The 24915-nt window shown below is 35.8% G+C and overlaps 1 protein-coding gene across 1 annotated transcript in view; it reads right to left on the bottom strand.

The window, feature by feature from the left end:
• LOC148946766 (solute carrier family 2, facilitated glucose transporter member 1-like) overlaps positions 1–24915 on the bottom strand; it is a 113300-nt gene that overhangs the window by 26276 nt on the left and 62109 nt on the right. The window contains exons 5-8 of the mRNA XM_089096420.1: positions 20538–20678; positions 15763–15900; positions 10509–10720; positions 6636–6851 (exon numbers count right to left, since the gene is read on the bottom strand). Of these exons, the coding sequence (XP_088952546.1) occupies positions 6636–6851; positions 10509–10720; positions 15763–15900; positions 20538–20678 (707 nt within the window). The remainder of the gene's footprint in view (positions 1–6635; positions 6852–10508; positions 10721–15762; positions 15901–20537; positions 20679–24915) is intronic.

Raw genomic sequence — 24915 nt, 5'->3', positions numbered from 1 at the left:
TGCAAAGACTATATCTCTGAATCTGAATGGTTTTGGTGATAAACAACATGTATTGCAGTCTATGCTGCGCGATCTGGATATTTTGTGTCTGCAGGAGCATCATCTTCTGGACCACTCTACTAGTCTTCTTTCGAGCTTGTCGCAGCAGTTTAAGTGTTTTATATATCCAGCTACACCTACAGGTGGGCGCCCATCAGGAGGCGTGTGCATTTTTATTCGAGAGAATATTCCAGTTTCAGTGTTTGCCGTTAATCATTATTTTGTTGCTGTTCGAATCCCAGGGATTATTGTTTTTTCGTGCTATTTACCAACAAATTATCATACTATTGATTCGGATTTTGATTTAAATTTTGCATGTTTAGAATTATCGCGATGTGTGGCGAAAGTTCCATCAGATTTCCAGTGGCTTATTTGCGGGGATTTTAACTTCAACATTGCTATTTCTCATGTCCGCTCCTCCGCTCTTTTATCTTTGTTTTCGGTTTTTACTATAGTTTCAAAAGATGCGAATTTTACGTATGTCCATAATTCTGGTTCTTGTTCTAATCTAGACCATGTGCTGGTCTCAAATGCAGCGTTATTACCACAGCCTGTTCATGTTGGGTTGGATATGCCTATTAGTGACCATTTTTACCTTTCTTTACATTTAAACATTCAAATTCCATCTTTTAAAATTATCCATCGTTCTAGTCAAATTGTAAATAAAATTATCTGGGATCGGGAAAAAATGTGCAAATATCATGAAGAATCAGATGCACTTTTAGCTAAAATAATTGTAAATTATTCTAAGGATGTTGATCAAATTGATATTGATCTATTTTACCTTGAAATTGTTCATAGTTTAAAAGTCGGGGCTAATAAAGCATTTAGAACTGATTCTTTCCGTCGTGGATCTCGTGTTTTAGGTTGGAACCTTAACCCGATTTTAAAGCAAAGCCAAAAGAATGCTTCTCAAGCTTGTTACCTTTGGAATTGCGCGGGAAAACCGCGATCTGGACCATTTTATGATGGTATGAAATTAACTAAACGCGTTTTTCGGGTTGAGTTGCGTTTGCATAATGAAATTGTAAAAGATGAAATTGGTTCAAGGATTACTAGTGATAAGAATGAGCTTTGGAGTTTGGTTAATTCTAGACGTCGTAATAATAATTATTCACCAGATTCTAATAGTTCTCTGAAACTAGATGATTGGATAACTCATTATAATCAAGTTTTTTCACCCGGTGATGCGGCAGTTGAATCACGGCTTGACTCTTTATTATCGGAAGAAATTTCAAAGCCCCGCCCAAATAGTAAAATATCTGTTTCTGTTGAAGATGTAACGGTAGCAATTAAAGCTCTAAAATGTACGCATTCTTTTGATTATGATGGTATACATTCAAACCATATAAAATAGGCATCCCCCAAAGCAATCCTTCTCCTCGCTACTCTTTTTACTACTACTCTTTCTTCTGGAGTTCTTCCAACTAGCTTTACTCGTGCTACCACTTCACCCCTTTCAAAAAAAGGAGGGAATACGAATCGATGTTCTGATTACAGGCCAATTACTGTTTCATGCCAGATTAGCACAGTTTTTGAGTTAGTTTTATTAAAGTATTTGGAGTCTTGTAACCAAGGCCTGAATCAAATTGGGTTCCGTAAGGGTCTAAGCATGGATGTTGCTCATACCCTCCTTTCAAGAATAATATCTTTTTGTAAGCAATGGGATAGAGTTTATACACTTGCGTTAGATTTTGCGGCGGCGTATGATTCAATTATCCATTCTTGGGCTATGACTGCGCTTCTGAAGAATAATGTCCCACTACCAGTAGTTTTGGTTTTAAAAAAGTGGTATGGCTCCTCTCGTATTTGTATTAAGTGGAAGAATCAGTTTAGTGATTATAATGTTAAGTTATGTAGGGGGCTGAGACAAGGAAGCATTAATTCTCCTTTGATTTTCAATATTATTGTTTCGGGGCTGTTTGATCAAATTAAGTTGACTTTTATTTATGGTAAAGGTTATGTTCTGTCGTGGATTGCTTACGCAGATGATTTACTCCTTTTGAGTCGATCGCTTCAGTCACTTCAACAAAATGTAGATTTTTTAGCAAAGGTTTTTAGTGAGCATGGACTTCGTTTTCGCCCTGAAAAGTGTCGGTTTTTAATTCTTGGTCCTAAGGCTAATGATCTCGTTAATTAAGAAATTTCTGTCCGTATTTATGATAGTATTTTAAAACATTTGGATTCTTTTTTATATCTTGGTGTACCTAATGGACCAACTTTAGCTCTATGCTGTGCTTCTGTTTCTAAAGCAGTTAAAAGTAGAATAGCGTCTAGCTTCAGGGTAGTAATTTGTCTTCGCGATCTTCTTTCTCGGAAATCACTGGCTCGGGTATATAATACAGTCGCGTTGCCGCAAATTTTAGTTTTTTAATAGCTTCTCCCGTTTTTTATAATTAGTAATATTTCGCATGTAAAAACCACATTTTTTAATTTTGCTAAGTTCCTTTTCCGCTTTTCTAAATCTGAATCAAATACTTTTTTAATGAATGCATACAAAATAAAAAACTCTGTTGATGTTTTGGAGAAAAATCAAAAGAATTTTTTATCCAAATTAAATGTTTTTTCTCATAATTTATATAGAGCTGCGCACGAAGCTTAATTTATTTTATTTGATTTAATTTTTGAATGAAGTGTTAATTTGTGAAGTGTTAATTTATTATCTATTGAATGAAGTGTTAATTTGTGTTGTAATTTTGATTGAAGGCCTTTGCGTATTTGTTGTTGTATAGTTTAAGATAATTTTATGGCCTGTTGATTAGCGGTTATTATTTTTATTTATTTCTTTTTTTACTCTTCGTATTCGGAGGAAATAAAAAGTTTGAATTGAATTGAATTGAAAATGACACAAACAGCCCAAAGAGACACACATAGCCCAAAGAGATACACACGGTCCCTAAGAGACACAAACATCCAACAGAAAGACAAATAGATCAAAATGACACAAACAGCCCAAAGAAACACACATAGCCCAAAGAAACACAAACATCCCAAAGAAACACAAACACCCCAAAGATACAAATACATAGCAAAAAGACACAAACAGCCAAAAGACACATAAAAAGATCAAAAAGACTCAAACACCCCACCGAGACACACAGCCAACAGAGACACGCACAACCCAAAGAAATACACACACACCCAAGAGACATAAACATCCCAAAGAAATAAACACAGTTTTTTTTCCATCTATACCCCTCCTAGTATCAACTTCTTCGTATAGCATAACGTTAAACTATTTTTCCATGTTTTTTATAGCAGATATCAAGATTCTTGGCAGTTCGTAGCCATTACGAGATAGTCAGATATCTAAATTAAGGGCCTATAGATCTTTTTGTACCTACAATTTGTTTAGAATGAAGTGTTTTTTTATAGCAGATATCAAGATTCTTAGCAGTTCGTAGCCATTACGAGATAGTCAGATACCTAAATTAAGGGCCTATAAATCTTTTTGTACCTACAATTTGTTTAGAATGAAGTGTTTACAATTTGTTTAGAATGAAGTGTTTTTTATAGCAGATACCCCCCGTGCAACTGAACCCCCCATGTAACTGAACCCCTGTATAACCGAACCCCCGTACAACTGAACCTTCGTGCTACTGAATCCGTGTGCAACTCGACCCCCTTTAACTAATCCCCGTGTAACTGAATCCTCATGTCACTGAACCCTCGTGCAAGTCAACCCTCGTGCAACTCAACTCCCTCAAAACACTTTTCAGCCATTTCTTGTTAGTTTTTTTTTATTTCTAAACTATTTAAAATTGACAACACTGTGCAAATCATCACTTGTGTATTATACAGTACACATTCATCCCATCTCCTCCAAAACACTTTTCAGTCATTTTTTGTCAAAATTATTCAATCGCTAATTACCCCTTTTTTTTTTCCACCTTCAAATGATCCTTTAGTTTCTACACACTTAGACTAAGTCATCCCCCAGTTAACACTAAGATGTAAATTGAGTAACCTTCTCGCAATAATAAACCAGACCAGATTATACCCACCTAACCAGATCAAAAAAATGGCGACCAGTTTTGATTGGAATTTGTATTTTTTGCCAGAAGAAAGATCATGGATACATGTTTATTTTTTATTTTTTTTAAACTGGTATTTTTTCAATGAAGCCCATAACACTTTGCAGAAACCCGTGAATGTAGGACTGAAAGTCCGTTCGTAGTATATCTGAATCCAATTACTAATCAAGTTAGTGTGACCACCAGCTTTCTTTAACCGTTTGACACACAAAAATGAGTGTCACAATAGAAAACCTGTCTGCCAAGCCATGTAGGGTTCATAGTAATAGGTCACTGGCCCGTGGTAAGGCATATTACGCAATCACTGATGAATATATAGATCCATTACTACTTATGACCCCAGGCCATAACTTAAATCCCTTGCCCTGGGGGCTGTGGGGGATTGTCCTCCTCAAAAACATATTTTCTATCTGGAAATCAACCACGATGAACAAAATGGCTATCTCAAAATTTGAATTGGAGGTGTCTAGGGAAATGATGGGCGTGGGGGATTAGTTGCCCTCCAATCACTTACGACTATTTAAAAGGGCACTAGCCCTTTAATTTCCAATCGAATGAGCCTTTTTTGAAGTTTTTACGACAACGCCTTCCATAAAAACCTTATATGGCCCCAGGGCATAACTTAAAATTCTTGCCCTGAGGGTTATGGGGGAGTGTCTTTCGCAAAAACATATTTTCTATAAGCAGACCAACTACGCTGAACAAAATGGCTATCTCAAAATTTTGATTGGATGTGTTTAGGGGAAAGATGGGCGTGGGGGGCTAGTTGCCCTCCAATCAATTTCGAATATTAAACAGGGTACTAGAAGTTCGAATTTCCAATCGAATGAGCCTGTTTTGAAGTTTCTACGACAACACCTTCCATAAAAACCTTATATGCCCCCAGGGCATAACTTAAAATCCTTCCCCTAAGGGTTGTGGGGAGTGTCCTCCTCCAAAACATATTTTCTATCCGAAAATCAACTACGTTGAACAAAATGGCTATCTCAAAACTTTGATTGGATGTGTTTGGGAGAGTTATGGTCGTGGGGGGGGCTATTTTCCCTCCAATCACTTTGGACTATTAGAAAGGGTACTAGAACTTTCAATTTCCAATCGAATGAGGCCCTTTTGAAGTTTCTAAAACGAACCGTTCCATATAAAGTGCCCAGCTCTAAAAGAAAAAAAAATAATAGATACCGTAGTACAGTGTGCCAACATCGTTCCTATATGCCCTCAGGGCATAACTTAAAACCCTTGCCCCGAGGGTTGTGGGGGAGTGTCCTCCTCAAAAACATATTTTCTAGTTGGAAATCAACTACGCTGAACAAAATGGCTATCTAAAAATTTGATTGGGTGTGTTTGGGGAAATGATGGGCGTGGGGGGGGGGGCTAGTTGCCCTCCAATCACTTTTGAGTATTAAAAGGGCACTAGCCCTTTGAATTTCCAATCGAATGAGCCTTTTTTGTAGTTTCTACGACAACGCCGTCTATAAAAACCTTATATGCCCCCAGGGCATAACTTAAAACCCTTGCCCTGAGGGTTATGGGGGAGTGTCCTCCTCAAAAACGTATTTTCTATCTGGAAATCAAGTACGCTGAACCAAATGGCTATCTCAAAATTTTTATTGGATGTGTTTGGGGGACGGATGGGCGCGGGGGGGGCTATTTGCCCTCCAATCACTTTCGACTATTAAAAAGGGCACTAGAACTCTCAATTTTAAATCGAATGAGCCCCTTTTGAAGTTTCTACGACGACCCCTTCCATATGAAGTGCCCTGCTCTAAAGAAAAAACCTAATTCATAGTTCATTTTACCAATATCGTTCTTATATGCCCTCAAGGCATAACTTAAAACCCTTGCCCCGAGGGTTGTGGAGAATTATCCTCCTCAAAAACATATTTTATATCTTGAAATCAACTACGCTGAACAAAATGGCTATCTCAAAATTTTGATTGGATGTGTTTGGGGGAATGATGGGCAAGGGGGGGCTAGGTGCCCTCCAATCACTTTCGACAATTAAAAAGGGCACTAGCGACTCCAATTTCCAATGGAATGAGCCCTTTTTGAAGTTTCTACGGCAACTCCTTCGATACGAAGTGCCTGACTGAAGAACAAAAAAAACACATTGTGCCCACATCGTTCTTTACTTAGGCTTACAGCTGAAAACAGAATTAATATCAACTTGTTTAAAATGACAGAACAACAGTAACAAAATGAAAGCCGTATCGTCGGTTGACAGCAAATCTTCGTGTCTGCTTATTTTCAAATTATCCAAGAGTGTTAAGACCCATAGCAGGACTGAATGGACTTATCCAAGATGCACTATTTTCGAGCGCAAATAGTTTAGGACTTACAATTTCCATCCAAAGAAACATTTTAACCCAGGAAAAATTACAAAAAGCTTTAGAGTCCCAACATTAATTTTTCAAACAAACTTTGCATTTCTCTGTAGCATTAACATCAGCGGTAAAGAATTAAAAGCTTGATTAATCCTATTTTGTCTAGCCCCGTCTCTTTATTTCCTAGAATCTCTTTTATCTTTATTTGACAAAAAGTAGTACATGTAAATAAAATAATTACCGGAAGATAGATAAGTGATATAGCTAAACCAGTTAATGAGATTCCAGTTGTTAATGAGCTCGAGAGTATTAAAGTCCTTAGAGTAAATCTAGATATGAGCCATACTGCAAAAGCTGCCATAAAGATGTTGAAAACTGCTGCTCCAATGTTGGCTATGTAAGTCTGATTGTCATTTAGGCCAGCAGCACGAAAAACTGAAGTAGAATAGTAAAATACCTGCAAAAGAAGAGCCATAATATTCAAAAATAATATCTTGGATTAGTGCAATAAAAGCTAAAACAATGAGTTTAGGATATTTAAGATAAAAACTAATGAAAAATTAAAACTTCGAAGCTAAAAAAAAACTTCAGACAACCAAATCTAAAGGGATTCGTTCAAGAAAATCAATGCACAGTTGAGTACACTTCTTGGGGATGAGGCTGAAGTTTTGGGATGTGAAGGGCCTCATCTTCGCAAATATTGCGATTATATTATAAATAAAAAACACTATCGGAAAATTCCAATTTTGTCTCTAACTCTGGTAAACTACTGTGAATTAATTTGTAAACTATTGTGTGAATTAATGTCATCTGTTTTTTTTACGGTCCTGTTGATTGAGTGAAGAGAGACTGACTATGGGTTCTTTAAAAGGTAGAGGGTTCAAAAACCCAATATGTAGCTTCCGTAGTATGATAGAAAAACTTCAGATCTATAGATGGCAATTGTGGTTAGTTTAATTGATTATGAACCGAATTATAATTCTTTGAAAACATTGAAAGTACCTTTGTATAAGACAGATGACGACACCTCGAATAAATCAATGTCTAACAGTAGCAAATTACTCGGTATTTTGATCTCATTCAAAAATAGTATATAAGGTACAGGTTGTGGATATTTTGTTGGTGGTGATGATAGTTTTGAAAGATAGCTCTATTTTTTTCCTTTTCTTTTGTTTTGTGTTTGTATCTAATCTCATTTCTTACAAATCATTATCAAGAGTTAGGGGAGTTTGTTTGATTTTTATGGTGGAGTTTCAAAACTTTCTTAAAAATTATGTATATGTTCATATGCTAATAGCTTTATGTGAACAACATTCAAATTAACAAGCTTTGCATATTTAGAATCCGCATTAAGATAAAAATTAAACTTATTCTAAACTTGTATCTTGCACAAAAACGTTTACAATGTTTTCACAAAATAATTATTTCAAACTACCGGGTATCTTAATGTCTCCCAGAAATCGTAGGTGAGGTGCTGGTGCTTGTTGATAAAGTGAAGAGTACCAAATTCCTTCCTCTTAGCAGAATTACAGATAAATTTAGCATCTGTTTCCACTTAAACCTAGATCGAAAGAGGTTTCTGTTCTTTCTTCTTTTATTTGGATTATTTTGGTAGATTTTATTTGGATAAAACCATTGAGCATGGTTTTCTTCGGAAGGTTATATCATATTCTCATTAGCAGGAATATATCAGAGTGAATACTCAAGTCTTAAATTTTGACGAGCTTGTAGCAGGAATTACAGTAACTTGAGCCAAATAAGAGGCTTTGCATTAAAGCATTATAAAGCATGAATAGCCCGCCCAGTTCTGTTCTATTCTTATTAAGAGGGCACTGATAGAGCTTAATCGAGGCTCAAGCCAAAAGGCTCATGAACCATTGCAGTACAATATCAAACAGTTCGTGGTAACGAACTGTAAGTAACGAGCGACCCGGCTCAATGGTAACCGAAACTCTAAAAAACGGAATTTTGATACCAATAGATACATCAAAAGAATCAGACTTTAATTCTGATTTCAAATATATAAGTTTAATTAAGTTTAATCTTACCCATCAAAAGTTACGTGCCTGAGGAAATTTGGCTGATTTTCGAAAAAAGGGAAAGACCCCCTAAAAGTTATAGAACCTTAATAAAAATCACACCATCATATTCAGCGTATCAGAGAACCCTACTTTAGAGGTTTGAAGCTCCTATATAAAAAAATGTGTAATTTTAAATTTTTTGCCAGAATAAAGGACCAGGTTTTGTTTTTTTTTTTTTTTTTGTTTTTTTTTTTTTTTGTTTTTTCTTTTCCCCAGGGGTAATCGTATTGACCCAGTGGTCCTAAAATATCGTGAGAGGGTTCATTGGAACGGAAATTAAAAGTTCTAGTGCCCTTTTAAGTGACAAAAAAAGTGGAGGGCAACTAGGCCCCCTCCCACGCTCATTTTTTTCCCAAAGTCACCCGATCAAAATTTTGAGATAGCCATTTTGTTCAGCATGGTCGAAAATATGATAAAAATGTCTTTTAGGATGACTTGATCCCCCAAAGTCCCCAGGGGGAGGGCTGAAAGTTATGAACTTTACTAAATGTTAACATATAGTATTGGTTATTGGAAAGTATACAGAATTTTTCAGAGGAGTTTTTTTCTGGTAGTTGGGGGAAGGAGAGGGTCGGGGGCTATATGGAAGGAACTTTCCATGAAGGAAGTTTTCATGGGGGAAGGGACATTGCTATGAAGGGGGCGCCGGATTTCCCAGCATTATTAAAGAAAAAGATCAGGAATTAAATAAGTTTTTCAACTGATCAACTGATTGTGATTAAGCGTTAGTTTTTAAAGAACTTGAAAAAAAAAAATTTAACTATAGTTTGAAGAGCAGGGTATTGACTAGTGGGCGAACCTCCTAACATAAGTGTGAAAATTTTAGGAAGATAGAAGTACATTACGTAAGTTAATTCTTAGTTACTTATATTTATTACTAATAAAAACGTTCGTAAATAAAATTAAACAAGTTTCGAGAAAGCCATTTAACCAAATATAATATGCAAATTTTGTTTTAATTATTCATGTACGGTGAGCCAAAATCAAAACCTGCATTAATTCAAAAACGTTCAAAAATTAAATAAAAAAAACAAGTTTTTTAACTGAAAGTAAGGAACGACGTTAAAACTTAAAACGAACAGAAATTATTCCGTATATGAAGGGGGCTGTCCCTCCTCAACGCCTCGCTCTTTACGCTAAAGTTTGACTTTCTCACAACTCTATTTTTTTTAACAATAAAAAAACTTTAGCGTAAAGAGCGAGGCGTTGAGGAGGGGACAGCCCCCTTCATATACGGAATAATTTCTGTTCGTTTTAAGTTTTAACGTCGTTCCTTACTTTCAGTTAAAAAAACTTGTTTTTTTTATTTAATAATTTAAGTGATGGGGTTTCTTTTTAACGTTGAAGGTATAGGAATATGATTGTCTTGTAATATTTTACAGTTGTATAATATGTTTTATGCTTTGTACTATGTTATAGTCAAATTGTATAATTCCCTTTTTACAATCTCAAAAATTCAATTTGTAATTCTTGATGTTTCAAATTTTACTTATCTTTTTGAGTATCGCTGAATTATAACTAGCATCAAGATTAAGCTAATGGTGACCACATTCATCTTAATATATGGTGGGTTCCCAGAGCTACCTACATTCTTAAAAATTTAATATATGCCAGCCAATCAGAGAGCTTCATTTTCAATCTTTGGCAGTATAGAAAAATCTCAATAGAGGTTGAAACCAAATGGTGGTCCTGTAGTGATAAGGTGGTATTGATTTCTGCTTGATAATATGGAACCCAAAGTTCGAACTCAGCTGCAACAACCCATTTCAGAACCCAAAATTTGATTCTGATATGATGTTTTGCGAAATCATTTTTGTGCTAATCCAAACAAGAAGAAGGAGCATATGGATAAAATTTTTATCCCCAGCGTCACTTAAACCTATCTGTTTGCTAAATCTCACTGTGAATAAGCCTTTCAGAATATAACCTTATATGTTGATTTTGGTAACACTATTGCGTTGCCAGTGAAGGCGGCCTTTATTGCAATTTAATGCTTTTTATAAGACTGATATTAAAGTAAGAAAAACTAATACCATTGCAATTCCACTCAGCTGTTGTGCCATATGGGACAAGAGACAGATAGAAACGGGCATCCTAAGGTGTGTTTGCTTCTGCCAGACTTTCTTCAAGTCCCATTTCTCTGATTCCTCTTCTCTTTCAAGGTCGGCTCTTTCCTTTTTGTACGTATGAAATTCGGATGTTTGAACAACTTCCTCTGGTGTGAGACCACGTAGCTGAGATAAAACTAAAGCAAGAAAAAATTAATAATTGACATATAAACTCTTTAGGAAATACTTCAATATCACGTCTTCAAGGCTTTGCAGTACGTGGTCGAGCCACCGGAGACGCCTGTATTTGATGACATTTGTATAGTTAGTCGGTTTTCAATTTCACTACGGAAGATGTCATTGGTCCAGATTGCCTGACCTTCAGAATATTTTTAAAAGTATCTGTGACAGAAAATGTCTGAATATCGGAAACCACAGGCTGTTAACAGCGAAGTTTCGCAGCACTAGCAGTGCATCAAATATGGTCATTTTTGTCTTTAAAGTAACTTAGTGGCTACTCCACAGAGATATTCGTAAAAACTCCTCATACTGAAAAAACATGAGTTTGGGCTTCATAAGTGGCCTAGTTTTAGAGATTCGTCAGACTAAGCTCAATAGAATCACTAGCTATAGAAAGGGGCCGTGTCCAGAAATATCGATTCTATAAGAGGAACAAAAAATTAACAAAGAGAGAAAAAACGACGAACGAGACTGCGGCCAGTAGAGAGAAAAGATGAAAAACTAAAACAACGCAGATATTTCACGTGTATCCAAACTAGGCGTCTTCAGCACAAGAGAAACAAAGATAAAAAAAAAACTAACCTAAAAACAAATAAAACCACCACCAATAAAATACAATTTTCGTAACTGATCCACGTAGGGAAAAAAAGCTATTAGAGTTACTTCGATGAGAACATCAAAGTACATCATGGCTGCGCAGTTCGGCTTAAGATCCCTCATAAGAGGAACGATTAATTTCTCTCTCAAAAATAATTCAAATTTTGAATATTGTTCTTACGTTTATCATTAATGCCTTTCTGAGCAGGAAACGCTCAGATTACTCTATAAACCTATTTTTAATTTTTATTTTTTATTTAGGAATGGTTTACAAAGGCTAAAAGATAAACGGACGAATGCTAACAATGTTAACAATGCTAAGGAATGCTATCAACAAGTGAAAATGACATCACATTTATACAATCCTGGAAAAGGCTTATGCCAGCTTTGTCTCTCACTCAGACAATCTATCTTGGCTTTATCTCCAATTAGCCATTGCTTGATGGCAACTTGATTTTAATTAAAGAAAAAGTGTTAGTTATTTGTTTCTTTCCCTTTTTCAGGTAAGTTATAGAAGAGGCTTGTAAAATTATCTGATATCAAAATGGACCACTACGGTAATTTTTCGGTGGAAGACTGGACAAAGATTGTGGAACTTTATTTTCCAACCAAGTAACGTACTCTTGTTCAAAGCCTGCGTCGACGCGAATACCCCGGGAAAGAAATTCCCTATCACAACATGATCAAGACGGTGTAGAGACACCAGTATGGTGATCAACAATAACAAAGGCCGTTGCGGCCGAAAGTTCAGAGCGAGGAGGCGTTCCAGACGTCAGGGATCAATTACAATAATTTCCGCGTATACAATATAATAAGTCCGTCACACGAATGTAACAGCAAGTAGATATTTCCAGCAGATCTATGCGCCGAATTCCCCAGAGCCCTTTCGAATTGTTTCCCTGTAAAGTGCAAGGTCTTCAAGCGTAAATTTAAGCAAACAATACCAGCCGGTGAGAGTTTTGTAAGATGACAAAGGAGCGTATTGAGATTAGGCAAAAATTTCAAGATGAGTGATGAATCTTGAGGAGAAACTTCTGATCTGAATTTGCTAGACTACTTTCTCTGAGGCTATCTGAAGGAGAGAAAGTATGAAGAAAACTGGGACACAATGGACAAGCTAAAAGATCACATCAAGAGAAAAGTCAGGAAAATATCGAATGACATGTTGTAGAGAGTTGTAAACAATTTCATTGTCAGAATAGCGACCGCAATTCAGCAATGAGGGGCTTGGATCGAACCTATTATCAATTTTTGATCGCAGTGACTAAATATTCATGAATTTGAAAATTATTTTGGATCTTATAACCATAGAATATGAGTCTTTAATTTCGTCCCTCTTTCTGCGTCTCACCCTGTATGTAGCATAATTTCTCTTCGGTTTTATATTTTGACCTTGTTCTTTAGTTTCACTGGAAAAAAACTGAGTTTTTTTATTTAAGCTGATTAAAAAGTTTAATTTGGAAAAGTTAATTAATCTTCAAACATCTTTTGAGTTGAATAGTTATTTAATAGATTTAGTTGCAGTTTGAAATACTAAGACAACTAGATATTGAAATGGACGAAATTTTAGCTAAAACATACCAAAATTGAAAGCTGAAACATAAGACGAATGAAACCTAAAACAGAAACACAATAGGGAGGGGTTTTCTTCCCCCCTTGAATACAATATTTTTGCATTTTACGCGTTCCTGTGTTTTCATAGGTTCTTGTGTAACTCAACCTCACCTGAACTTAACGCCGTTCAACTCAACCCATTTAACTCAACCCTCGTTTAACTCAACTCCCATCCAATTCATCTGCCGCTTAACTCATCTCCTGTTTAGCTCAACTCCTTTCAAATTGGTCCCGTTCAACTCAACCCTTACTTGGCTAAGCTTTCTTGCAACTCAACTCTTACTCATTTAAACCCCCATTTAAAAAAATCTTCATGCAACTCAATCCTTATTCAACTAAACCACCGTGTAATTGGACTCTCATTTAACTCATCCCCATTTAATTCAACCCCCAAGCAACTCAAGCCCAATTTAAATCAAATCCATTTAACTCAACCCCATACAATCCCACCCCTATTCAACTTAAACCCACTTCAAATTAGGTTAAATGGGCGTATATATGCTGTGGTTGACCACGTTAGAAGGAAGCATGCATATAAAAAAAGAACAATACCATTTAGTTCCTAATTTTATGCTCTTTCCAAATAGCAGGGTCAAATTTCTAACAATGTAGCCCCCCCCCCCCCCTTGATGGTTCCAGATAGAGTCCTAGAATGTAAAATAAAAAACAAAAATAAAACACTAAAACAAGAAATTCTTACTGTGTAATTACAGCATGTTTATATTGATATTATTATCGCCTTTCCTTTCATCGTTATCTGCATTTTAAAGTTATTTCGAATAAAACTTCTATCCAGCAATTATATTAGGATCTCCCGGAGGAAAGCTTCTCACATGGTCAAGAAAGAGAGAAAACCGATTGATAAAACAGTACAGGATGTATCACGAGATGCAAAACAAAGGAGAAATATATTATTAGGCCTATATCTGGGACCAGAAGGGGGGGGGGTACTTTATTAGAAAACGACCTTGATATTTGGAAAAAACATATAACACGGAATCTAATAGCACTACTTTAAACTATTAGCATGTTTCCTTTAGCTGCGGTCAACCATAGCAAATTTACCGATTGGGCGTGAGTTGAAAAGGGTTTGAAAGAGGGCTGGGGTTGCATTGGGGTTAAATCAAATGGGGGGTTGATTAAATGGAGTTGAGTCCAAAGAGGTCTGTATCGCATTGGTGTTTAGATGAATCAGTTTAGTGGGAGTTGAGTTAATCAAAAATTGACATAAATGGGAATTGAGTTACACGCACAACGTTTTATATGATTTGACTGCTTCAAAGAATTTGAGGCAAAAATAAACAAGTTTAAACTGAAACTTACAAGTCAGAAAAGTCAATACAGATTTCTTAATGCTTAGCTTCTAATAACTTAATTTTTGAAAAAATTATATTATACATTGTTATAGCATCTATGTATCCCCTATTGTGCGTCCTGTACACTGTAGGTAAATTCACAAATTTCTCTACAGTGTTCCTGTACCATGGCACTCAGATCATGCGATCTATTTTAGTGAAGCTAGACACTAAGTAACAAGTAGGAAAACCCATATTCAAGAAAATGTAAGCTTTAGATGTGGCTTATAGGGAAAGAAATATTTCGAAATAACTGTAGAGTTAAAGTAAGAACAAAATTCCGGGGAAACAAATATTTTTGAAAGTAAAGCTATTAAACCATAGGACTCAGTTATTTAATATTAACTTCCCTTACGTGGCTACATTAAGTAAGAACCTAATTCGCCTCTTCAATGAAAAGCTTCCTCTCAGATAATTATCTCATCATTATAACATTATCTTATCAAGCTTAAAAATTCCTTACAAAAACAAGAACTTTCACATGATAATTAATTCCAAAATAAAAAAAAGTAAAAGTTAAGTAGCAAAAAGAAATTAAGTAACAAGAGAAATCGGGGCTTAAATTCATTCACATTCTTAGAGTTATTTACAAATTTCGTTGACGCTTTATTTTTATTCTATTATTAAGAAAAACAGCTTAAGCAATAAAAAGGTAAATTGTTATGAATACTTTTACATTCACAAGAGATCCACAGATTTACGGTTCCTTTAAAACATGTAATATTGCGACAAGCCTACATCTATAATTTATACCAAATGTATAATAAGAACACTGGATGTATAATTGCACTCATCGTGGTTGCAGCGGTAGCTGTAACCTACTAAAAGAAGAACACAGCTCATACTAACAAAAAAAAAACCTGAAATCTCTAAAAATAGCGTTTCTAAATTGGTTTCAATTTCTAAAAATTGAAACAAAAACCGCACCATTGGAATCGCCTTAGCCGAAAACTTTATACAGGCAACTTACAGTCCATTGGCTTGAACAACAAGGAAAGTCAGTTTTTTTGCATGGGAAGTATCTTTTCTTTCTCTTTTTTTCTTTTACGGATCTATCGGGGCACTAGAACATCATAGAAAGCTGTTTACGGCTCGTGATAAAGGAAATTGCTATTAGTTTAAGATCCATCCATTGACCAGACCACGATGATGACATTACCTAGAATTTTCATTGAAAATGGTCTAAAATTGCTTAAGAAATGAGAAATTTTCTCTTTTTAAATGATTCTTAGCTATTTTATATACGTATTTCTAGTTAAAATAATAATCGAAAATACAGCTCGGTAGGTTGATACGAGGAAAATTAGTAATCAAATGATGGAAAAATACTGGTCTCAAGTGGAAAAATTAAACCATCGGACTAAAGTTAGGTAAGAACTTTCACAGTGAACATAAACTAATTTCAAACTACATAAATTTAATCTAATACACACCTTTGATGGCTTCACTGTCCTTCTTTTTTATAGTATATAAATAATAGGGAGATTCAGGAATAATAACAGTTAAAAACAAGCATATTAAGCAGGGCACTCCAATTGTTGCCAAAAGCACAGCCCAGGCCTCTTCGTTTCCTGAAAATAACAAGATTAATTTAATTTCGTTCGGAGGGCATAATCAGTTAAAAGATGGATCTATGATACAAACTGTACAAGACATTCTACCAGTGGGTTTACTGCCTTTTCTCTTCTTTCGCAGGAACATTTTTTTCTTTCATTTTCCTGCTTATCTATTTATTTGAACAGGAGCAAAAAATTGCTATTTCATGTGAATTTCTGTAGAATAAAGTAATAAGAGACCCTGTGAAGAGGACGTTCTATGAAAGTCAATCGATATAGAACTTACAAAAAGCTATTTATGCAATCCATCAGCTTCTTCATACTCTCTTAAGGGGGCACATTCGGTCCTAGATTTATATAAAGTCCATATAAAATCTGTTGATTACTACAGATTTGGTTCTGTTGCTTGGATCATGTAAGGATCTTCCTATGGGGGGGGGGGGAGAGGCATAAACTGCAACGGATAAACCTGTTGTTATGTGAAACTCCTTCACTTTGGACCTAAGATATTCAATAGTTCCCTTGTGCTATTGCGTGATCTTTTTCAAATTAAAATGGGCACTCGAGCTTTCAATTTCTATTTGAATGATTTCTCTCCCGATAACGCAAATACTTCAACTAAGGAAGAAATATCAACCAATCGTATTGAGCCCCACGACCAAGGGCTCGATACGATCACCCTTGGAAAAAAAAACTAGAACAAACAAGAACACAAACATGCATCAGTGGCCATTCTTTTATCTCAAGACGTAACTTTTCAGATTTTTCGTAGACTGGGAGTTCAGGCCTCTGATTCGAGCACTCAAACATGCTTTGAGGTTGTTCTAACATTAAAAAAAATTATATACAATTTTCTTAATCTGATAACTGTTGATGGGTAAATCCAGAACTAATAAATATTACATAGGCTAGTTCAAATCAAGTTGAGAAGCAGATCTCAACATATTATCATGCCGAAGCAATCGATAATCTGCATCCTAGGAAAGAGCAAACCGCTGCCCATAGTTTCCGAAGTTTAGAAGCGCCTTCTAAGAAACTGACGAGTGAGAAACAGTTCCTAATAGCTTTCTATTCAGAAATACAAAGTAGTATTCAGGTTATAAAATATAAGAAATTGCTATTGAACAAAATTTTTAAGAATTTCGAAGAAGAATCTGAAACCCCCTAATTGTGATGTCAAATCGAAATCAATCTTTGAAAGCACCGTCGTTAAAAACCCAAAACTGGATGTTTACAGCTCCTCGTCTTGAAAAACAAGGAAAACTGCTTTTTCGTATTGACTGCAATGATTCGCCTCTTTTTTCCCTCCCGTTTTAACAGATTATTGAAAGATCGTAGAGAGAGAGCTAAATGATGTACTGAAAAGTAATGCATACAAATACGTTCTTCTGATAAATTTATCGGGATAGCGTGCAGAGAACAGTGCTATATGACACTGAAAATGACATATTTTGATGCCATTTTTCCAATGGAGATGACTAAAATAACTGAAATCATTGAAATCATCATAGTTGGACTCTTAACTGAAGTTTCATAAAATCTTATCATAGTTGCAGCGGTAGTGGCAACATTGTAAAGAGTAAACCGTCGTCCTTGTTAGCCAATGTTTTTTTAAAAGCCTTTATAAAGAAGCTGTTTGGTAGAAAAAAAATGTTCTCAATTGAATGGTTCGTAATAATTATTGAAAAAAGTAACTGTTATATGGCCTTAACGGAACAGTCATTAACTTTCAGTTACGGAGGCACATTTTTGAATAAAGCCTGAAACCCCTGGAATATTGTCGAGCTGTCAAATCGAAACAAACTCTGCACCATTAGAATTACCATTGTCGTAAACTGGTTTACTAGAGTTTTTAGTGTACCTCACTCTGAAAAATAAAGAAAGTCGTATCTTCGAACAGATAGCACTCATGAATCCCCTTTTTTCCACCGCTGACAGGCCTTTGGAAAATTGTTAAGAGCTAAGCGCTCAATTCTTCCATTGGTTTCTTATAAATATCTTCAGGGACAGGCTAGCTTAGTAAGCTAGCTAGGCTATTTGGATTTTTTCCGATGTTATAATTTTTTTGTATTTCCCGTCCAATTTATATCGTTTTCAGAATTTTAGTTAACAACTATTGTTAGCTAACACTTTTACGCCTGGGATGACTGAAGAATAAATGTCTAAGAGGCATTTTGGTAATTTTCACATACTTTATATTTGCTAAACATTACGATTATACAAGTTTATGACTACGATTTTTGCTATAATAATTCTACCTTTTTTTGGTAATCTTGACGCAAGATCTAGACTAATCACTAATAATGACAAAATCATTACTTCAGTGCCATTAAAAAATTTCTAGGCACAGGGTTTTGTGATTCTTTTCCAGCATAACTGCATTTCATCCCTCCACTTCCTTTCCCCTCTAGTTCTAGGAGATATCTTCTGATTTGTCCAAATATTTGCTGTTTTTGCTTTTTGCTCATTTTTCTCTTTTTTTCTTTTACTTGTCTCTCTTCAACAAATCGAATGGCTGCTGTAGAAAATATATGGATAATTCAAAGTGCCAAAATTGTCGGATAATTCAAAAACTTATCAAGTACCTGAGCAGAGTGACCAGTTTCTATCCTCTAAACATTGATAGAGAATCCACGACAGCTAACTTTTCCCAGTCAGAAAATTCTGTTGTCGGCTTCTTAAAAGATATCTTCAGTGCAGGCTCACTTTGTCCCTTTAGTAACAGTGACACTTCTTTGCTACGCTATTTTTTTTTTATTTTTTTTGAGTGACTATTTTTTGAATTTTAGGCTCCATCAATATGTTTCTGAGAATTGTTAGCTAACGCTTCTATTTCTATCCTAGCTCGACCAAACATACACTATGACTAAGAAGTTCGGAGATAAGAATAGTGACTGAAGCCATAAAACAGGAATTGGGAATTTTAAAAGCACCTTACCAGAATAGAGAGAACTGATTTTTTCTTATGCCAAAAATGCAAGATGATCGTGGAAACAGGAAAACGTGTGGTAGAAAAATGTCCATCTAGGAGAATATACCGGCTGATTGCTTTTCAAGCATTAAATTTTAAGCTGGGAAACATAGTGGGTAAGGAGGAGTCTTTCAGCTTGCAAGTTATATGGCAATGTGGGAAGGCAATTACCATGGCCCCGAGCCAATAATTACTTGCTTTTTGTGTGTGGGGGCAATGGGCCTCTGAGACCTGAGTCTTGACCGTAGAGTATATGGACCCACCCCGCCACATATAAAAAAAAAATAAAAACACTTATGTTTCAATAGGTTAACAGGTAACTGGTGGTTAACATTATCAAATAACAATTGGACGGCGGGAGAGTCAGTATAACTTTTTTCCTACGGGTTCTAAAATAAAACAGGTCTAATAACCCTCGGTCTTCAGTAAAATTAAATGAAGAAAGCAAGTTTTCTCACATGAAAGTAAAGATCAGTATTAAAACTTAAAACGAAAAGAAATCATTCCGTATAAAAGAGGGTTGTCCGCTCCTGAACACCCTCCCCCGCTCTTTACGCTAAGGTTTTGTAGCGGTTTAAATATTGTTCTAATTGTACCAGAATAATGATTTCCCTTCCCTTCCAATGAGCCAAGGTCCGATATTCTAGGACCAAAAACATTCACCCATTGAAAAAAAAAACAATAAACAAACAGATAAACATTCAATGTTTTTATGTTCGTTGCTTTGGATTGATAATTAAGAACTTGATGAACTTTCTATATTTGAAATCAGCATACAAATCCAATTCTTTTGATCTATTAAGAGTTGTAAAAATGCTGTTTTTAGAGTTTTGGTTACTATTAGCCCGAGTGTCATGCTGTTCATTGTTATTGCTTTGAAGCTACAACAAATAATGATATAAGAGTTTATTATTCTACTTTTATGTATACATTTTTTTTTTTACCGAAAATGAGCAAACAATTCTTTTAAACAAACTAAGTTTTTCTGATGGAAGTAAACAATAAAGTTGAAACTTAAAACGAGGAGAAATCATTGCTTTGCAGCCTATGCAATAAATATCTATAGAACTAGTACAAATAAATCCACCTATGATAAGCAGAATACTAAAAACAGAAAACACAGAATAAAATAGAATTTGTTTGCAGTAGAAACAGAAAGGGCTTTAGCATTTTTTATGACATAGAAATAAAGTATTCTTGTTGCTTATGCGTAGGTTCAGTGTTTTCACAATTCTTCAGTCCAAAAAAAAAATTGGAAACGTCATCACAAGTTAATTTATTTGCTCTAGTTTTGCTGGTACACGCACCCGAAAATGTAGTAAGTCATATGGTTCATTATTAGGCGGTGGGGGAGGGTGACACTTCAAAGAAGTAAATTTAACGCCCAAAATAAATAGTAGTATTTCTATATTGTAACAAAACTGAAGCTTTTACAATACATTTATCTTGATGGAATGAAATTAGATAAATTAGTAATGGCACCGTCAGATCTGTTTTTTTTTTTTTTTTTAATGGGTTTTGAAATAATTACGTGTCTTTGCTAATATTTATTTATTTGTCTTTTCCCTTAAGTAATTTTCTTTTTTATTTTCCCTCATCATGGTAACTGATAAAACTGGAAAGTTCAGTAAGTCTAAGTCTGTACTAAAAAAGTGAATAAATTAACTTTTTCCAAGCTTACCTAGGACGTGTTTCATGGCTAGCACCTGCGCTAACAGATTTCCAGTCGAAGAGCCCACTGGGAGTGTAGCGCTCACAATTGTACTGATGTGCGGAGGGCATACTTCAGCCAAATATATTGGAACAACGCAAGTAGCGAGACCTAAAAGAAACAAACATATATATATATATATATATATATATATATATATATATATATATATATATCACACACACACACACACACACACACACACACACACACACACACACACACACACACACACACACACATATATATATATATATATATATATATATATATATATATATATATATATATATATATATATATATATATATATATATATATATATGTATGTATATTAAACCACTCCAAAAAACATTGCTAAACCTTTTATACATAAACTTTTGATTTTAAGGTAACCATCCCCCTTCCCTGCTCTTTTTAGGTGCCCCGCCCGCTTAACATTGATCAAAATTTTGGAACTGCCATTTAGTTCAAGCTAGTCAAAAGTTTTCATAACTTCATTCCCTCGGGGCAAGGATTGTAAATTACGCAATTTTACCATTGTTTACATGCTGGATTTATCATAGGCAGCGCAATAGCAGTGCCTAACTGCTATGTATTATTTATCTTTTAGACCAGGGCACTTCATATCGAAGGATATGTCTTAGAAATTTTCTTATAGAAATCTTTGTCGTAGAAACTTCAAAAAGGGCTCATTTGATTGGAGGCTGTGAGGGCTACTGCCCTTTTTAATAGTCGAAAGTGATTGGGGGCAACTAACCCTCTTCTCGTGCCCACCATTTCTCCTAATACATCCAATCAAAATTTTGAGATAGCCATTTTGTTCAACGTAGTTGAAAGTTCTGGAAATTATGCTCTGAGGATGAAAACCCCTCACAGCCATTAGGTTAAGGGTTGTAAGTTATGCCCTGGGGGCATATAAGATACTTATAGAAAGTGTTGTCGTAGAAACTTCAATAAGGGCTCATTCGATTGGAAATTGAAAGGGCTATTGCTCTTTTTTATACTCAGAAGTAATTGGAGGGCAACTAACCCCCCTCTCACACCCACCATTTCCCCAAACACATCCAATCAGAATTTTGACATAGGTGTTTTGTTCAACGTAGTTGAAAGTTCTGGAAATTAGGTATTTGAGGATGCCAACCCCCGCAGCCCTCAGGGCAAGGAATTTTATTTATACCCTGGGGGCATATAAGGTTTTTATAGAAAGTTGTGTCGTAGAAACTTCAAAAACGGCTCATTTGATTCAAAATTGAAACTGCTAGTATCCTTTTTAATAGTCTAAAGTGATTGAAAGTCAAGTAGCCCCCTCTCACGCCCACTATCTCCCCAAATACATCCAATCAAAATATTGAGAATACCATTTTGTTCAACGTAGTTGGAAATTCTGGAAGTTAGTTCTTTGAGGATGACAAAGCCAACACATCCCTCAGGGCAAGGGTTGTAAGTTATGCCCTGGGGGTATATAAGGTTTTTATAGAAAGCTCTGTCGTAGAAACTTAAAAAAGGCCTCAAACGATTGAAAATTGAAAGGGCCAGTGCCCTTTTTAATAGTCGAAAGTGATTGGAGGGCAACTAGCCCCCCTCTCACGTTCATCATTTCCCCAAACACATCCAATCAGAATTTTAAGATAGCCATTTTATTTAACGTAGTTTGAACTTCTGTGAATTAGGTCTTTGAGGATGACAATCCTCAAAATAAAAAGGGCTAGTGCCCTTTTTAATAGTCGAAAGTGATTGGAGGGCAACTAACCCCCTCATCTCATGCCCATTATTTCCCAAAAAAAAATCCAATCAAAATTTCGAATGGCCATTTTTTTCAACGTGGTTGAAAGCGGAAATTATATCTTTGAGGATGGCAAACCCCTCCCACAGCCCCCAGGGCAAAAGTTGTAAGTTTTGCCCTGCGGGCATGTAAGGTTTTTCACTATGTCCATATTTTCCCCAAACACTTCCGATCAAAGTTTTGAGATAGCCACTTTGCTCAACGTATTTAAAAAGTCTGCAAATTATGTCTTTGACGATAACAAATCCCTCCAGCCCTTAGAACAAGGGTTGTAAGTTATGCCCTGGGGACACATATGGTTTTTATAGTAAGCATGATCATATAAACTTCGGAGGTGCTCATTGGATTGGTAATCAGGTGATTTATTTAATAGTTGAAGGGGTGTGAGGGCAGCTACCCCCCCCCCCCCCATGAACACGTCGTATTACACCAAAATGTATCTAATATAAATTTTGATATAGCCCTTCTATTCAAAATAGTCTAAATATCGTATAACAGGGCTTTTGGGGTTGAAACAAACCCCAGAGGTTATGGGCAAGGGTTGGAAGTTATGCCCAAGGGATATTTGCAGGTTCTTATGGAATGGATGGCTGTTTAACTTTAGAAGAGGCTCATTTGGTTGAAAACTGGAAGTTCTTGTTCCTTTTTAAGCGTCAAAAGTGATGGACAGCATTTGACCCCCCCCCTATTTCTACAACCCCTCTTTTCACCAAACGTATCTGATTGAAAATATGAGATAGAATTTTTTTCAAAAAAGTCCAAAAAATATATAATAAGGTCTCTAGGGATGACCCAACCCCCAGCGCCCTGGCGTTAGGGTTTTAAGTTATTTTATGAGAGCATATAAGGTTTTTATTGAAGCGACGGCCGTATAAACATCAGATGGGGTTTATTTAATTTGAAATTGGAAGTTATAGTTCGCTTTTTGAGTCAAAGTCATTTAAGAGCAAACAGCCGTCCCTCCAAACTCAGCATTTGCCTTAACACCTCCAATCAAAATTTGGAGAAAACAATTTTATTCAGACACCCCCTCCCCTATAGCTCTCAGGGAAAGGGTTGTAAGTTATGTCCTTGGGGCATATAAGGTTCTCATAAAAAATGGTGGTCGTATATGCTTTAGAAGGGACTCATTGGATTGGTAATCATAAGTTCTAGTATCCTTTTTAAGAGCCAAAGTCATCAGAGCGCAGCTACTCACCCCCCCCCCCACACACACACAAACAAGTCGTGTTTTCCTTAGATGTATCCAACAGATATTTTGAGACAGTGCTTTCGTTCAAAATAGTCCAAATATCATATAAAAAGGCTTTTGAGTTTGATACAAACCACCAGAGCCTGAGGACGAGAGTTGTAAGTTATACCCCTGGGGCATTCAAGGTTCTTATAGAAGGGATGGTCGTTTAAGCTTTAGAGGTGACTAATTTGGTTGAAATTGAAAGTTCTAGTTTCCTTCTAAGAGTCAATAGTGACGGAGGTAAAGTAGCACCCCCCTCCCCCCGACCCAAATACTCCTCTTTTTACCAAATGCATCTAATTGAAATTGTGACACGGCAATTGTGTTTAAAATAGCCCAAAGAACATATAATAATACTTCCAGGGTTGGTACAACCCCCTGAGCCTGGAGCAAGGGCTTTGAATTATGCGCTGGGGGCATATAAGGTTTTATAGAATGGTGGTCGTATAAAATTCAGATGGGTCTCATTTGATTTTATATTGGAAGCTATAGTATCCTTTTTAAGAGTCAAGGGGAACAGAGAGAAACCTCCCCCACCCCATGCCCATCCTTTCCCCTAACAAATATCTAAAAGTTTTGAGAGATCAATTTTTTCAGCATTAATGAAAGTTTCTGTATTTATGCGTAGCAATAGTTATAGTAGAAGTAGTAGCATTAGTAGCAGTATTCAAATAGCACTTTTTTTCAACACCCCCTTCAACGCACGATGAAATTTTTAACTGAATACCATCAACTAGTCATGAAACAACGCTGATAGGTTCTCTTGACAACCTATACGGGCATAGTGTGTTTCGATTTGTTTCAGTACAGTTACAATATTACCCAAAATTTTCGCCTTAATACCATTATCTTTCTTAGTTGTAGTAGTAGCACCAATAAATATAGTAGTAGCAGTAGGAGTACAGTTAGTATAGTAGTCTTAGCTTTAGTAGTAATAGTAGAAGTAGGAGTAATAGTGATAGTAGCAGTAGTTGTACGAGTAGAAGTATTAGTATTATGATGTAAATAGTGTCTTTAGGTTAGTTCAACATCCTCCACAACAAGCGTTGTAAGTTTTAATTTCTCACATGAAACTGTTCCTAAGATATTGCTGATACGCCCTTTTGACAACCTGCATAAGGATGGCAGGATGTCTTCCGTAAAACTAAAATATTCTCTTTAAATTTCATCTTCATACCTACATAGGTTGTGGATTTTGAGCTAGCTCAGAAGGCACTGTGTGTATTCATTTAATGCTGCTTCTACGATTACTGTGACTAACGACAGTAATGGCATAAAGCTGAAACTTTTAAGGAACCTTTAGGAGGAGTTTCAATTAAACGAAAAAC

Source organism: Artemia sp. Qi Xiang Cuo, chromosome 11 (genome assembly GCF_049724085.1).
Source record: "Artemia sp. Qi Xiang Cuo chromosome 11, ASM4972408v1, whole genome shotgun sequence".
NCBI classification, from domain to species: Eukaryota; Metazoa; Arthropoda; class Branchiopoda; order Anostraca; family Artemiidae; genus Artemia; species Artemia sp. Qi Xiang Cuo.
This window is presented reverse-complemented; position numbering and strand designations above follow the sequence as displayed.